The sequence below is a fragment of the Arvicola amphibius genome, chromosome 14 (assembly GCF_903992535.2).
Source record: "Arvicola amphibius chromosome 14, mArvAmp1.2, whole genome shotgun sequence".
NCBI lineage: Eukaryota > Metazoa > Chordata > Mammalia > Rodentia > Cricetidae > Arvicola > Arvicola amphibius.
The window spans coordinates 8,262,231-8,278,409 of record NC_052060.1 but is presented as its reverse complement, the minus strand read 5'-3'; the positions used below and the strand labels follow the sequence as shown (position 1 = coordinate 8,278,409).

General features: G+C 47.1%; 1 protein-coding gene across 4 annotated transcripts; it reads right to left on the bottom strand.

Annotated features, from left to right (window-relative positions):
* Positions 1-1,957: 1,957 nt before the first annotated feature.
* Hjv (hemojuvelin BMP co-receptor) lies at positions 1,958-13,477 on the bottom strand. Of its 4 annotated transcripts, none has more exons than XM_038311150.1 (6): positions 13,270-13,477; positions 11,943-12,125; positions 10,999-11,543; positions 9,884-10,503; positions 5,797-5,888; positions 1,958-2,587 (listed from the first exon to the last, which is right to left on the bottom strand). In XM_038311150.1, the coding sequence occupies exons 2-6, from the start codon at positions 12,037-12,039 to the stop codon at positions 2,397-2,399; spliced, it is 1,545 nt and encodes a 514-aa protein (XP_038167078.1). In that variant the 5' UTR covers positions 12,040-12,125; positions 13,270-13,477; the 3' UTR covers positions 1,958-2,396. The 4 variants fall into 4 exon arrangements, with proteins under 4 accessions (XP_038167078.1, XP_038167081.1, XP_038167079.1 ...); XM_038311151.1 differs by having other exon boundaries at positions 2,451-2,587; positions 5,797-5,925; positions 13,270-13,475; XM_038311153.1 differs by lacking the exon at positions 5,797-5,888 and having other exon boundaries at positions 2,450-2,587; positions 13,270-13,474.
* Between the last annotated feature and the right edge of the window lie 2,702 nt (positions 13,478-16,179).

Genomic DNA, 16,179 nt, shown 5'->3' with positions numbered 1-16,179 from the left:
GAACAACTGACAAACCTTTACAGGCTTCAAGACCATTGTCCCACAGAAGATGTGTGTACGGTGGGTAGGGAGGGAGATGTTGCAGGTTGATTTGTAAAGTGGTTGAAGTCACAAGTTTAAAAAGTAAGGGTCGGGTGTGGTGGCACACACGTTTAACCCTGGCACTCAGGAGGCAGAGGCAGGTGAATCTCTATGAGCTCTAGACCAGCCTGTTCCAAGACAGTCAGGGCTACATAGTGTCCCTGTCTCAAAACAAAAACAAACCAAGCAAACAGAAAAGAAAGGGAGTCAGGAGTAGAAGCAGAATAATTTAAGGCTAGCCTAGTCCATGTCGTGAGTTCCAGGCAAGCCTTGGCGATGGGGGGGGGGGGAGGTGGGTGGGTGGGTGCAGGGTTTACCCAGGCGGATCTGAAGCTATGGCCCTGGTTCATCCCAGCACTACCCGGGACGGGGATCATGCGGGAACGCTCAAGCCAAGGTAGAAACGTTTCACTCTCAGATGAAAGGTAATGTAATTATACGTGGGGTTGGAGGGACGACTGGGGAATTCAGAGCTCAGACTGCTTCTCAGGCGGACTATCCCAGTTGAGTTCCCAGACTGCTGACAACTGTTATCCCAGTATTCGACCCGTGCCCTCTGCTGGCCTCCATCGGCATTGCACCCATATTCACACTGGTAAGCCCCCACTCAAGACACGCGTAATTTAAAGAAAATACTTTTAAATTCTTTCAAAAAAAATCATCAAGATAAATGTAAAAATGTTAAAAATAAAAAATATTTTAAAATCTCTATATTAAATGTGTTCAGAAAGCAGCTGTCAGCGGGGCAGTAGTGGTGATCTGGGGAAGCAGAGGCGGGAGAATCTGAGTTTGAGGCCAGCCTGGTCTACAGAATGATTCGCAGGACAGCTAGAGCTACACAGAGAAACCCTGCCTCAAAAACAAAAAAAACAAAAAAAAAAAAAAGGAAGGAAGGGAGGGAGGGAGGGAGGGAGGGAGGGAGGGAGGGAGGGAGGGAGAGAAGCAGAGAAAGCAGCTGTCCCTAAACTCCTCTCCGGGGTAGTTCTCAGTCCGAGCCTTCCTCTTGTGTCCTAGTGTGCTTCTGATTGCTGTGATAAACACCTTGACCAAAAGCAACGCGGGAAGAAAGGGTTTATTTCAGCTTACACTTATAGTGCATCACTGATGGAGGGGAGGGCAGGAACCTGGAGAGAGAAATTCAAGCAGAGGCCGTGGAGGAACATTGCTGACTGGCTTGCTTGCATAGCTTGCTGAGCCTGCTTCTTTATACTACCACACCTGCCCAGGAGTGGCACCGCCCACAGTGGGCTGAGTCCTTCAGCATAAAGCGTCAATCAAGAAAATTCCCCGATGACCCGCTTACAGGCCCATCTGAAGAAGGCATGTTCTCAGTTAAGGGTCTTCCCTCGGGTTTGACAATGGCTTGTGTCAAGTCGACACAACCTAACACCACTATATCTGCTTTGTTTGTTTGTTTGCTTTTTGTTTTTCTTCTTTGTGATGCTTGGGATGGGATCTAAATCATAATGGTAGGAACATATTGAAATGTATCTCTGTTTCTTAACCTTTTTAATTTAATATGTCTTGTTTGTTTTAGACAGGGCTTCACTATGCAGCCCTGGCTAGCCTGGAATTCACAGAGAGCCTTCATGCTGGGATCAAAGGCATGTGCCAACACACCTGGCTTTATAAAATAAAACAATAGCATCTTTTATTTTATATGTATCTATATATCCATGTTCTTTTCTTCAGAAGACAGAATTTGACAATAAATCAGATGATCCTTTTCTGTTTTGCATTTATTTTGTGCTGAATTATTGCCAGGCTATAAATTTTTGTTGTTTCAGTTTCCGCTAGGACCATGGTTCTCAACCTGTGGGTCACGACCCCTTTGGGGGAGGTCCAATATCAGATACTTACATCACGACTCATAACAGTAGCAAAATTACAGTTATGAAGTAGCAGCAAAATAATTTTATGGTTGCGGTCACCACAATATGAGGAACTGTATTAAAGGACCTCACATTAGGAATGCCAAGAAGCACTGTGTCTAAGATGTCTTTTTCTTCTGTGCAGCCTCCTCTTCGGGGTTAGGAACAATTTGTTTCTTTTTAACGAGGGTCCAGCACGGACTTTTCTTTTTGTTCATGGTGGCCTGCCTAGTACCTTCCTGCACCATCAAAGCTAGAAGTTTCCATCCTGGTCAGTTCCAGATTGTGGCGCAGGCCATAGCACACGGGACAGCTTGGGTCCTGAGGCGGAGGACGCTGCTTGACCAAGTTCCAGTGAAACTTTGCCAAGGGATTCAGGAGCTGGTGTGCTGGCCTTTGCTTACACTTTTAGGAGCCGTTGTTAGCATAAGGGGAGTTTCCTGCTTATGCAGTCCCCAGGGAGATATTTTCATGTTCTCGAGGGAAACTTTGAAGACGGGAGCACAACCTGAAATGACAGTCACAGAAGGAAGAGTCTTCCTTGTGCACCAAGGATTTTGGCACCAATAGGGCAGATTCTGAGAAATTTCTCGATAATCTCTGGATACACGATGTCCATTGCCCTCTACTGGAGCCTGTATAAAGGAAATAGGAATAGTGTGGGTTGATGGGAAAATAATTAGATACCAGAATCTTCCTTTCTGGTGTGTATGAAAACAACAAGCTTCTACTATAGAACTGAGGGATGGAAAATGTTATAATCAGTCAGTAAAATGCTTATTGTGAGTTCTTTTGTAAAGCTTGCATTTTAGAAAACATCAAACGATTCTACCCTTAACTTGGTTAATGTAAAAATAATTTCAGACTGTCTAATATATTGTAATCCCATGAGCAGCCAGCCAAGACACAAGCTGTAAAAACAGAAGGTCCTATGCTTTGCAGACCCTGGAAATTTTTTTCTTTTTAATTTTTATTTATATGCACTGGTGTTTTGCCTCCATGTATATCTGTATGAGGGTGTCAGGTATCCTGGGACTGAAATTACAGACAGTTGTAAGCTGTCATGTGGATACAGGGAGTTGAGCCTGGGACCACTGGAAGAACAGTAAGTGCTCTTAACCACTGAGCCATCTCTCCAGCCCCAAGCCTGGAAAATTTGTAACGTCTTGATTTGACAGACACTGTTGGAAAATGTCGTTTCAGGTAAGACTGTCTGTTTTGCACTTTTTCACCCTGGGCATTTAACGGGGAAGTGAAGAGATCCGGGGGGCTCTGATGCTTGCCAAATGACTTACATAATCAGTATTCTATATATAAAAAATAGTCTTCCTGGTTGAGAGCGAGCTGCTAAAGTCTCAGATGTGTATCCATCCCTTTCTTCCACGCCTCCTCTTCAGGTCCCAAACTCTGTTAAAGCTGCACTTGGCAAATCTGTTTTCTCCACGCTCCGCAACCGAAATGGGTGATGGCTTTGGTAGTAGGGTCTCAACACCGAGTTATGTGGGCACCAAGAGCAATGACAGTAGCCTGTATTTATTGCTGGGGTGGCGTGGAGGTTCAGACACTCCTTAGAAATTGATTTTCCTCATTGGAAGGTGGTGGCGCGCGCCCTTAACCTCAGCGCTCAGGAGGCAGAGGTGGGTGGATCTCTGTGGGATCGAAGCCAGCCTGGTCTACAGAGCAAGTTCCAGGACAACCAGGGCTACCCAGAGAAACCCTGTCTTGAAAAACAAGAAAGAAATTGATTTTCCTCTGGAGAATTGCTGGAGTCTTTGAGTAACTTTTTAGCCACTAGCGCCACCTGCTGACAATTTGCGAAGTGGACCGTCGGAACTACTCACAGGGTTAAATATATGTAAGTCTCTTATCTCATTCACCAGAGCAAGAAGAAAATGTTGGCCACCTTTTTGTTTATTTGGCTTTGGTTTGTTTTTAAGAGACTTAGTTTCTCTGTGTAGCGCTGGATGTCCTGAAATTCCTTAGAATTTCACCTGCCTCGGCCTCCTGAGTACTGGGGTTAAAGGCGTGTGCCACCATGCTGGGCTCCCCCACACCTTTTAAATTGCAACTTTACTTAGGTGTGCTTGATTTATGATACGGTGCTCACACTGGCAGGATATAGCTTTATGGGTTTTAATATATATGTTCATCAACCAGGCATGATCTCCTAGTTCACAGTCAGCTTGGTTTACAGAATGAGTTCCAGAACGACCGGCGCAGTTGTAAGCCGAGACTATGTCTTGAAAAACAACAACAACAGTAGATATGTGTATATATATGTCCATGAAATGACTGCCACAGCAAGGTTTTCTCGCCTCTTTCCCTCTCTTTGGCCATCTCCAAGCATCCACTGATATCTCTAAATATATGTCAATTTGTATCTTTTGTTTTTATATAAATGGAAGAAAATTTAGTGTCCTCCCACCCTGATGTCTCTGTGTAGCCCAGATGTCAGTGCACACATGATCTTCCCAAGTGCTGCGAGTATTGACTCGTGCCAACCGGCCATATCCCATTTAATTAATTTATTTACTAAGTCCAAGTTGCCGGGGTTGACTTTGGACTTGAGATCCTCCTGCTCCAGCCTGCAGAACAGCTGGCCTGGCATTCTGCCCAGGTTTTGATGCGTTTGTTCCTTGAGTGTTCTTTTTAATCAGGTCCTAGAAGTAGACTGTCTAGATTAATTGTAAATACACACTGTGATTGTCCTTCCATTTTGAAAATGTTTAATTTCATGTGGATGTACACGTGTACTGCATGTATGCAAGGCGCCCACAGAGGCCAGAAGAAAGTGCTGGATCTCATGAAATGGCATTACTGACAGCTGTATGCTGTCATGTGAGTGCTGGGAACCAAACCAGGTCCTCTGGAAAAGCAACCAGTTCTTAGGAAGCCATTTCTCCAGCTCTTTCTTTCCTTTTGTAGCAAGATCTCATGTAGCCCAGGCTGACCTCATCACTGTGTATGTAGCTGAGGATGACTTTGAACTTCTGATCCCTCTGCCTCTAGATCTTTTCTTTCTTTCTTTTTTTTTGGTGGGGGGGGGAGATGGGGTTCAAGCCAGGTTTCAAGACAAAGTTTTTCTATGTAGCCCTGGCTGTGCTGGAACTCACTCTGTAGACCAGGCTGACCCCGAACTCACAGAGATCTGCTTGCCTCTGCCTCCTGGGTGCTAGAATTAGAGGACTGCATCACCAAGTCATTTTAAGCAACGCTAGGGATGAATCTCAGGACTTATGCTCACTAATAGGCATTCCACCAACTGAACTACATCCCCAATCTCCTCCTCCTCCTCCTCCTCCTCCTCCTCCTCCTCCTCCTCCTCCTCTTCTTCTTCTTCTTCTCCTCCTCCTCGTCCTCCTCCTCGTCCTCCTCCTGTACCTCCTCCTCCTCTCCCTTTTCCCCTTTTCATCTTTCTCCCTTACCCTTTCCTTACTCCCTCCCCCCTCTTTCTCTCCCTCCCTCTTCACTTTCCCCTTTCCTCCTTCTCCCTTACCTTCTTCCTTACTCCCCCCTCCCACCCCATCAGCTCCAGCTGATCTAGAGTCCCTGTTGACCTGTGTACATAGACTAACTAGTCTATCCTGGAGCTTGTAGTGAGCTTCTTGCCTCTGCTGCCTGCATGCTAGGATTGTAGTCAGATTCCATGATGCCAAGAGAGTATCCTCACCTTTAAAAATACCCACCAAGAGCTGGAGAGAGCACAGGTGATAAAATGGTTGTTTGTTATGCAAGCATGAGTTCCTGAATTTTGATTCCTGGAAATCCTCATTTAAAAGGCCGGGCATGGAGTAGGAGAGATGGATCAGCAGTTAAGAGCACTTGCGGTCCTTACTGTTCTTACCGAGGAGCCGGGTTTGATTTCTGGTACCCACGAGGCACCGCACAAACATTTGTAACTTCAGCTCCAGGGGATCCAATGTCCTCTTCTGGCCTCTGAGGGCACCAGACATTCACACAGTGCAAGACATACATGAAGTAAAAATAAATAAATAAAAATAAATAAATCTAAAAATCAAAAGGCTGGGTAGGGAGCACATTCAGACCTCCCCGAGGACAGTGCCATCCCTAACGTCCACATCAGGAGACATCATTGCCTGTAACTCTGGTCCAGGGAGACCCAACCAACCCTGCCCTCACATGCACATACCTGCACAGAGACACTCATGTGCAGAATTAAGTGATGGAAATGAATCTTTCAAAGGCTGACGAAGCTCAGCAAGGTTTCTGCTGCTGATACACACTGTGACCAAAAACAGCTTAGGAAGGAAGGGGTCTGTTTCAGTTTACAACCCCAGGTAGCACTCTGCCATGGGAGGAAGTCAGAGCAGAAACTCAGGGAGGGGCCTGGAAGCTGGAGCTGATGCCATGAGTAGTTTGCTCAGTCTGTTTTTTTTTTTTTTTTTCAGTTTTTTTTTTTTTCAGTCTGTTTTTTTTATGCAACTCAGAAACACCGCCCAGAAGTGGTACCCCCACATTAATCACTAATCAAGACAATGTCTTACAGGCTTGGGTACAGGCTATCTGTTGGAGGCATTTTCTCAACTGAAGATCCTTTTCCCAGATAACTCTAGCTTGTGTTAAGTTGAAAAAACAAACAAACAAACAAACAAACAAAAACAAAACAGGACACTGGGCACAGAAGCGTTGAATCCCGGAGCTACGGACCTCTTGTGAGTTCAAGGTCAGCCTGGTCTACGTAGCAAGACCCTGTCTCAAGACAAAACAAAACACAAAAGATGGATATGAAAAATAAAAAGAGTAGGTAGGGGACTTCGCGATGACTCAGTAAAGGCACTTGACACCAAGCGTGATAACCTCAGTTTGGTCCCACATCATGGAAGGACAGAATGGACTTCAAAGTGTTCTCTGACCTCCACACGTGGGCTATGACATATGCTTAACACATGTGGCCTTCCCGTTAAATAAATAAAAATTTATTCTAAAAGCTGAATTTGGTGCAATTTGTAACCATGCCCTGGGGAGACAGAGACAGGCGGATCCCCCTGGGGCTTGCTGGCCAGCCAGCCTAGCACTCGGTGAGCTTTAGGCCCGTGGGAGTATCCTCTCCTGTCTCAAAATTAAAGCAAAGACAAGACAAAACAAAACAGGAGGGATAACTCCTGGAAAAGACCCCCAGAGTCAACCCCCAGCCTACGGATGCGTCCTTCCCACTGCCAAAATCGATTTTTTTTTTTTTTTACAAAGTTGCTGTACCATTTTACATTCCTACCACATCCGGAGCATTCCATATCTTGACAATATTTAGGGTGGTCAGACTTTTATTAATTTTTTTAGCTTGTAGTGGTTTTTGTCATGATACAGCCCTGGGCTGACCTGGAACTCCCAATGCAGACCAGGCTGGCTTCAAAGCCCTAGAGCCCTGCCTGTCTCTCCCTCCTGTGTGCTGGGGTTGAGGGTGTGGCCCCCACACTTCCTTTCCACTGTCCTCGTGGGTGGAGGTTGGAGGCTGATGTAGGCGTCTTTCCCACCGGGTTCTCACCTTGTTTTATTTTTAACTTTAATTTTTAAAGATTTTTTTAAAGCTTTATTTTATATTATGGGTATTTTGCCTGCATACGCGAATCATCAGCCTTCCTGTTTGGTTCGGAGCAGGGCTTTTTCAGAACACTCCAAATACTGTACATTCTCTCATTGATCCTTTCTCCACATGCTGCGTTGCTTTGGGCTTGTGCCCTTTCCCAACACCTGCTTCTTTTTGGCTTTTCATGAGAAGACCTCTCTCTCTCTCTCTCTCTCTCTCTCTCTCTCTCTCTCTCTCTCTCTCTCTCTCTCCCTCTCCCTCTCCCCCTCCCCATCCAGGGTTTCTTTGTGTAACAGTCCTGGGTGTCCTGGAACTCACTCTGTAGACCAGGCTGTCCTTGAACTCACAGAGATCTGCCTCTGCCTCCCTGTGCTGGAATTAAAGGCATAGGCCACCACTGCGGGGCCAGAAAGCTTTTGTAGTGGCATCCACAGCCTCATTCCTCCTCTGCCTGGCTCCACAATCACAATCCTTCATTGCTCTGTTTCCTCAGCAATATGCCGGAGTGGTAAAGAGTTAGGTTTCTGAGCTGGGCGTGGTGATGCGTGCCTTTGAATCTCCATAGGCACAGACACAAGAATAAGCCCCATTACTTTTAGTTTTGAGAAGCAGGGTGGAGACAGGGTTCCACTCAGCTCGGGCTGGCCTTGAATTTCATATTTAACTAGGAATGACCTTGAACTCCTGATCCTTCTGCTTCCACTCTCTGAGTGCTGGGATTACTGGATTGTGCTACCATGGCAAGCTGAAAGAATTGTTGTTATTATTATGATTATTTTGCAGTATTAGTGATCAAGCCCAGGGCCCCTTACATGCTGCTCCAATGCTCTCTCACTGAGTTACATGTCTGGTCCTTAGCGCATAAATATATGTTTTAAGGTATATATATATATGTGTGTGTGTGTGTGTGTGTGTGTGTGTCTGTCTGTCTGTCTGCATGAATTTATGTGCACTATTGTATTCAGGTACCAGAGGAGGCCTGACAGTATGCCATATCCCCTGGAACTGGATTTGTGGACCACTGGTTAGTATTGTGGGTGCTGGGAGCAGAACCTGAGTTCTCTGCAAGAGCAATACGTGCTCTTAACCGCCGAGCCATCTCTCCAGCTTCACGCATTTTTAATGTGCTTATAACTTTATTATACAGATATTTAAGTGTTGATAACATTGCCTGACAAATTTTAAGTTCTAAATAAATGTTCGTGACCAGTTTGAACTCCTCAGCCCCACTCCCGTGGTGTTTTGTAACTCCTCCTGCCTACCTGAACCTTCTATCTCATGACTCCATGCTTGGCATCTGAGTTCCACTAGCTTCTCAGTAGCCATGACTCTGGGGATAACTCCCTTGGTTCTCTCTCCTGGAAGATGCTACACACTTCACAGTGCCATCTCCGTGTCATTCCTCACTTCTCGTTACTCTGCTCCTCAACCACCTTCTCCCCACGTGAACCCAAAGGCCATAGAATTCGGTGAAGAACTACATACACACTCCAAGACATAGGTGAACTCTAACTCCGGCACTTGAGGAGTAGAGAGAGTTGGACCAGCAGTTCAAGGCTAGCCTGGGCTACGTGAGGCTCCATCGAAAATAAAAACAATGATAATAAATAATAGTAATACTCATGATTCTTTCCTGAGAACCAGTTTTGTCTACTAGACCGTGGATTCCAAAAGGGCAGATACATGGCTGAAAACTCCGGGACCTCTTTTAGTGGAGTGAACACATTGTGACCTCTTTTAGTGGAGTGAACACATTGTTTCAACTCCACGGCACACGGTCCACAAAGGGGTTCAACACAGGTGACAGAGCACCAGTGTGAAGAATTCATAGCTTTAATAACAGACTAGTGAGGGATGGGGATGCCCGTTTCTGTATTGGTGCTAGTCTTCAAAAGCTGACTTCCTTTGTTTGAGAGCTAGACGATACCCTCTTCATTTCTGAACCCAAAAGCTTTCCCTATTTTCTCCTCTTTCGACTTTCTTATAGATAATCACGACTTCCTTTTTTTAGTTCTTGCCTTTAAGACATCTCAATGCTTTAATGTTTTGCTGGTCATTAGCACGATCACAACCCCTAGGCATGTAGGAGTGATGTCAGTCAGGTGTATGTGGAGTGGAGTAATCAGCCTACTACAAACGGGACTGGGAAAATTAATCCACGGTGAAGAGTCCCTACCAACGTCCGCAATGCAAATCCCTGATCCAGAATCCTTTTTCTGGGATCATTTGAGTCCTGGGCCGCAGCCTCATCTGATAATGGGTGAATGTCACTGTCTCCTGTATCTCCGTCCCCACTGTTTTCTTTGGCTCATCTTTGTGTTTTCTCACACCAACCTCTACCCTCAAATCGTTTCCACACTAGTCACGGGGTTGCTGGCCTACTTACTGAATGCAAATCCACAGAACAAAGAGGCCTGAGAGAAGCGGCACAAGGACGGTTGCTGGGATGAGAGGAGGCCCCGCATCTGAGGGGAAAAGGTGCAATTTCTCTAAATCCGCCAAGAAGACTCGGGCATCGTCCAGAGCTGTCTGGGCTGCCACAGTAAAGTTGGGGTCACCAGAGACCGAAACATCAAAGACACAGGATTGGAAGTAGGCATCTTCAACGGGAAGCCCTTCCTTACACAGCCTTCTGGCAGTATCTAAGGCTATAGCCCCGCGGCGATTGCGCTCTGAGCGAGAGAGTCGCTGACTCGGAGGGCATCCGCCAACACACAGCTGGAGGTCCTGCTCAGCCGAGAAGGCCCGTGCCACGTCCTCGGCTACCCTGATGGAGAAGGAGAGCTGTCCAGCTGTCTGTCGAATGATTATAGTTGTCCCTATGTAGGCGGCTCGGATCTCCACGTGGCTCCCAGGGTTGGCAGTCTGAATGGACAAGCTCGAACCCCCAGGTCGGTCTCCGCCATTGATAGAACCATCTTCAAAAGCAGCAGGAAGATTATCCACCTCGGCCTGGTAGACTTTCTGGTCAATGCATTCCTGCATGTTCTTAAATATGATGGTGATCTGTTCAGGCAAAGAGGAAAATAGTTTATTAGGGCTCAGCGCATCCTCAGCATAGTCAAGCAGCATATATTGTCAGGGATCTGACTCTAGCAGACGCAAATTGTCTTCACGGTCCTCAGTTCTTGATCCCATTCCCCCATTGCCTTCCAATACTATCCAATCCCTATTTAACTACCCCCCATTTTTGTCTCATTCTTAGCAACTCCCCCACCCCCCCAAAATAAAGTGTCCCTTCTGACTCCTCAGCTCTGCTAGCCCTGGCTGCCACCCCAGCTTCTTCTTCAGTGTTACCTGCTTCTGAAAATTTCCCATCGAGAGGAACTGATTTAGAAGAGCAAATGTTTGATAGGAAGAAACCATTCAGGATGGGGGGGGGGGTGTTTGGGGAAGATGAGGAACCAGGAGCTGGGTGGCTGAGGAAGAGTGAGAACGAGGAGTGGTGTTACGGGTGGACCCACGAGAGGCCTGCATTGGGAGGAAAACTGAATCCCTGACCTTCCGGGTGGTGGTTGCGTTGGCCCCTGATGCCACGGGGGAACTGGTGGCCTGGACAAAAAGGAAGTCGTTATCCAGCAGGGGCCAAGCTCCTTGGACACGGCATGTGTGAAAGTGGTGGTGGAAGCTGCGCACATGGGGATCCCCGAAGGAGGCGCAATGCAAGAAACCCGGGGCCCGACCGTGCAGCCGGAAAAACCGGGCCTCGTAGTCACAGGGGTCCGGGGCCGGAGGGACAGGGCCGGCTCCGGGAAGGGCGGGGCCCCGGGCCGGGGGAGGGGCCGTGGGGCCCTGGCGGGAACAGTTGTGCTGGATCATCAAGTCCTCGATGCCGTGCACAGCCGAGTGGAAGGCGAGGTCCCCGCGGCAGGTGCGGGCCGTGCGCCGAGTGCAGAGTGCATAGGAGCGCAGAGCACGACACAAGCCTCCTGACACCCCACCACGGCCGCCTCCGCGCGGCGTGCCCGGTGAGCCCCCTTCCCGAAGGTTCAGAGTAGACGAGACGTATTCGGCATTGCAGCGGAGGATCTTGCACTGGGAGTGAGCTGAGGACAGAAGGAAAAGACAGTGAGACGGTGCCCAGACGCAGGTCCTAGCCAAGTCCAGTACACGCCAGTCAAAGGGCATCCTCCATCCCAGCCATTCCTACCACTCAGCGGGGCTTCTTTCCCAGCCCCAACCTTCAGCCCCCTACTCCTCGCCTCCTTCCCTCTTTTTCTCTACTAAAAATCGTGTAAGCCAGTCAGACTTCTTTCCCCTAGAGTCTAGGGATCTGTGTCCTTCCTCCAGTTAAACGGGAAACAAGACAGGCCTCTTTCAGAGCTGGCGAGGGTCTGGGACTCAGCACCCACTCCCCCTCCCTCATATGTGCTCACAAGCACACACCCACCCGGCTCACAGTCTAACCCCTAGATGTGCCCAGCCTTTCCCTGGCCCTTCCTTACCCTGTCCACAGAGGAGCAGCAGTAGAGTGAGGGTGCTTAAAGTTGAGGGACCGCCGTGGGGGAACCAGGGACTAGGGGCCTGGCCGCGATCCCCCATACCTATCCAGCCAGATTCCCCCAGGCGCCGGTTCTTCCCAGCTGATGAACCTCCTACCTAGTGAATGTCGACAGGCAGTTCTGTGACTGGAAAAAGAAATGTGACTGTGTGTGGGGACAGAGAAGGGCCTGAAGACGGGTCAAAATGATGAGGAGACCATCCTGGGGAGATCAAGACAAGAATTATACAGACTGGAGCTTGGGAAGTGGGAGGCTTCCAGATGTGAGTGTGGCTGGCGAGCCCCTGTGCCCGTTCCTGTGGCCACCTTCAGGTTCCTTGTGCAATACCCCTAGGCAGGGGGTGGGGGTGGAGGGAAGGTTGAATGACCTCAGTGGTCAGAGTCCACCATATTGCCCCATCCTGACTACCAAATAGTAGATGTGTCAAAAATGGAGGGATTCCTGGGGAAAGTGAAGTCCTGATGGTCCCAGTGGGTTCCCCAGAAGTTCTGGGGTCTGACAATGCTCTAAAAACATACCTCTTGCTTGTCCCTCCCAACCATGAGAGGCCTGCCACCTGCCACCCGTTTCTTTTTCTTCATTGCGTTAGAAGGGCACAAAGGGTAAACATTGTAGACTACTGCCTTTTAGAATGTCACTTTTCTGGTGAAAGAGGAGCCAATCTCTTAGCTACTCCAAAGGGCGGGCATTATGATCCCTCTCTCTCAGGATAGGATACAAACCAAGCATTCAAATACTTGTTTTTGCCTGGCCAACAGTTTGTGCGTTTTTTCCAGACCTGAAGAGTAACTCTATTATCCCCACCCACATTTACAAATCCAGAAGCTCCTAGTCTTTGAGGGGACAGATATCAGGGAGGATCTGTCTCCCTTTCTCCTGCCGAAACCCCTCTTTGGAGTAAGTCTATGAATTGGGACGGAGTCCTGTGGGAGGTCTGAGAGGTTGAGGTAGGGACTGGGAGTGTAACTCAGTGGTAGGTGAGTGTCTACCATGCTCAAGGCCCTGGGTTTGGTTCTCAGCATTATCCCCACACCCCAAAGTCTTAATGTCCTAAAGTGCAGAGGAAAGTTAAGAGGACCAGAAAGAGGCACCATGAAACTTCACGTAGACATGACTTGGAAACCAAAACAATGAGGCCGGAGAAGTGGAGACAACTTGGGGACTCGGTAAGGAGAAATCTTAGTTTTCAGAACAGATGTCTGTAATTTTATGAAATTCTAGCCTCAACCCAAACGCTTATCAAAGCAATTACAATATCATCTGAACTTACTGTTTCCCGAGGTCAAACATTATTCTGATACCCGGTTCGCCAGCCATAGTTGCCTATTCTGTTGGTCTGCTCCAGCCAGGGGTCCCCAATCTCTTTCTCCATGTCTCTCCCAGTTCCCCAGACTAGCTGCAATCTCACCGAGGTCAGAGAGCCAGAGAAGGTTTGGTGTGGAGGGAGGGGGAAGGGAGAGGGTATGGCTGGCCAGAGGACTCGACAGCTGAGAGGAGGAGGGAGGTGGCTACTGAGTTGACAGTTTTAAAAATAGCTAAGTCCAAAATTCCAGGAGCATTGGTGGCAGCAGGGTGTGGGAGTGAAGGCAGTGAGAAGGACGAGTGGGATGGACGGAATATGGATTGTCGGGTACCAAGTGAGAGAGAATAAAGAAACATGACAGCCAAGTCAGATATCTAACCCCAGCTTGTATACGCTACCTTTCCTGCCAGTCTGCTCCTCCAGCATTCCCAGTAACTGGGCTCCTGGCCTTTAAGAATGGCAGCGGGTTGTTAAATGCCTCTTATTGATTACCCTCATTCTTACTGTGCTGAGTATCTATCCCATTGAATTCCCACGTATGGGATGTGGAGGTGTCTGGCTTTGAAGCTGGACAGCACACATAATTCCGAGACCCTCCCCCATCTCTGCCAAGTATTTCAGAAGCTGAAAGGCCCAGCTGTTCAGAGAAGAAATCCGAGAGCACAATTGTTTGGGAGGAGGGTTTATGCAGTCCGTCCGGCTCAGATCTCTGCAGCTGTCTATCCCATGTCCACGTTTCCATGATGCCAGTCTGTGCAACAATTCCTCCTCCCTCCCCTCATCAATACACACAAAATTCTAAGTGTCTAGATTGTGTGTGTTTGGGGGGGGCGGTGTAGGAAGACAATAACGGAGGCGAGGGGAAGAACCAGAGCAGATGTTTTTGAAGACTATCTATCCATGGGGAAGAGGCGTTGGGATTGGGAGAGAAAAGAGTAAAGAATATACTTCTGTAGAAAGATTCTGACTTTCGGAAGACATTATTAGAACCACGGAATTTATCTGTGTCCTGTTTTTGCACCTGTAGGCATCTGGGGTCACCCCCTTCAGTATTTGCTGAGAAAAAGGGCACAGGACTGCTTACTGTGTCACCAAAGCCTCTGGCCCTGTCAGCTCTACACCCAGTTCAGTCTACAGGCTCAGATACACATGAAACATGTGGCCTACAAAAGAGAATGTGCGAGGAACATGCATGTTTTTATAATAAATTTAAGGTTTTTTTCTTCAACTATACAAGACCATGCCATAACCTTTTAGCCCCCCCCCCCCTCTCTGTGTGTGTGTGTGTGTGTGTGTGTGTGTGTCTGCGTGGACCCATGTGGACATCAGAAAACAACTCATAGGAGCCAGCTCTCCTCCCACTACATGGGTCCTGGGGATCCAATGTCACGTTTGGTATTGGTTGCCTCCACCCGCTGAGCCGTCTCACAAACCTACAAGAACTCTGACTCTATAAAATGCCCCCAATTAAACTATTCAAGTGACTTGAAGACATAATAATTGGTCTATAATATGCAAAGTGGCATATACTCTAAAATAAGTCCAATAAAACAGTTTCTTGAGGCTGGAGACATGGCTCAGTGGTTAAGAGCACTTGCTGCTCCTACAGAGGACCTGGGTTCCATTTCCAGCTGTAATTCCAGCACCTGTATTACAGCAGGTAATACTAACTACAGCTCCAGTTCCAGGGGATCCAATGCTCTTGGCTGACCTCTGATGCCTTCTGCACACACATGGTGCACATACATACACTCTAACACACACACATATATATACACACTAGCACACACGCATATATACACTCTAGCACACACACACAATTTTTTTAAGTAAATAATTTTTTTAAGGAAATCATTGTTGTTTTGAAATGGTAATGTTAGATGCATAGTCCTAGGCTGGCCTAGAACTCACTATGTTGACTAGGTAGGTCTCACATTTAAGGCAATCATCCTGGGATGATAGGCATGGGCCTAGTACCTAACTACTGTAAAAGTATTTTAAAGTCCTCATTATCATTGACAGTAGTGTTGGTATTATTCTGGAACTATTTTGAATGTGTTGGATTAAAAAAATTAATGGAGGCTAGAGATATAACTCCACCGTTGAGAGCATGTACCCCTTTTGCAGAGAAATTGAGTTTGGTTTCCAGAACCGACATCAGGTGTCTCCAGGGAAGTCAATACTTTCTTCTGGCCTCCTTGGGAACTTCTCAACCCCCCACACACAAAAAATAAAATCTTTGTTTGTTTGGTTTTTGTTTTTTCAAGATAAGATTTCTCTTTGTAGCCCTAGTTGTCTTGAAACTCACTCTGTAGACAAGGCTGGCCTTGAACTCAGAGACCCACCTGCCTCTGCCTCCAGTGCTGAGATTAAAGGTGTACACCACCACACCCAGCTGTAAAATTTTATTTTTAAATTAAGTAATAATGGTGAGTTTTTGTTTTGTTTTGTTTGAAACAGAGTCTCACTATATACCCCAGCCTGGCCTAAAACTTGGAATTCTCCTGCCTCAACTTCCTGGGTGCTGTAATCACAGGTGGCTAACACTGGAGTTTTTGAGAACCATGATCTTTGATGTGGGATAGAAATGCTGATTCATGTTGTTGATGAAATAAAGTAAAAACTATATAATTCTAAATCTAAACTGTTCCAGGGGACTCTGTTGCTCCCTTCTGGTTTCCTCAAGTACTGCATCCATATGGCACATAGACATATATGCAGACAAAATGCCCATAAACATAAAAAAATTAAGTTTAAAAATTAATTTAAATTGCAAAGGGAACTGTGTTCACGGCATTTTGTCTTTAAAAATCCTTGATTTATAATGAAAAAAAAAAAACCTAGAAGCAATGACCATGTAGTAATGAACACTTCTAG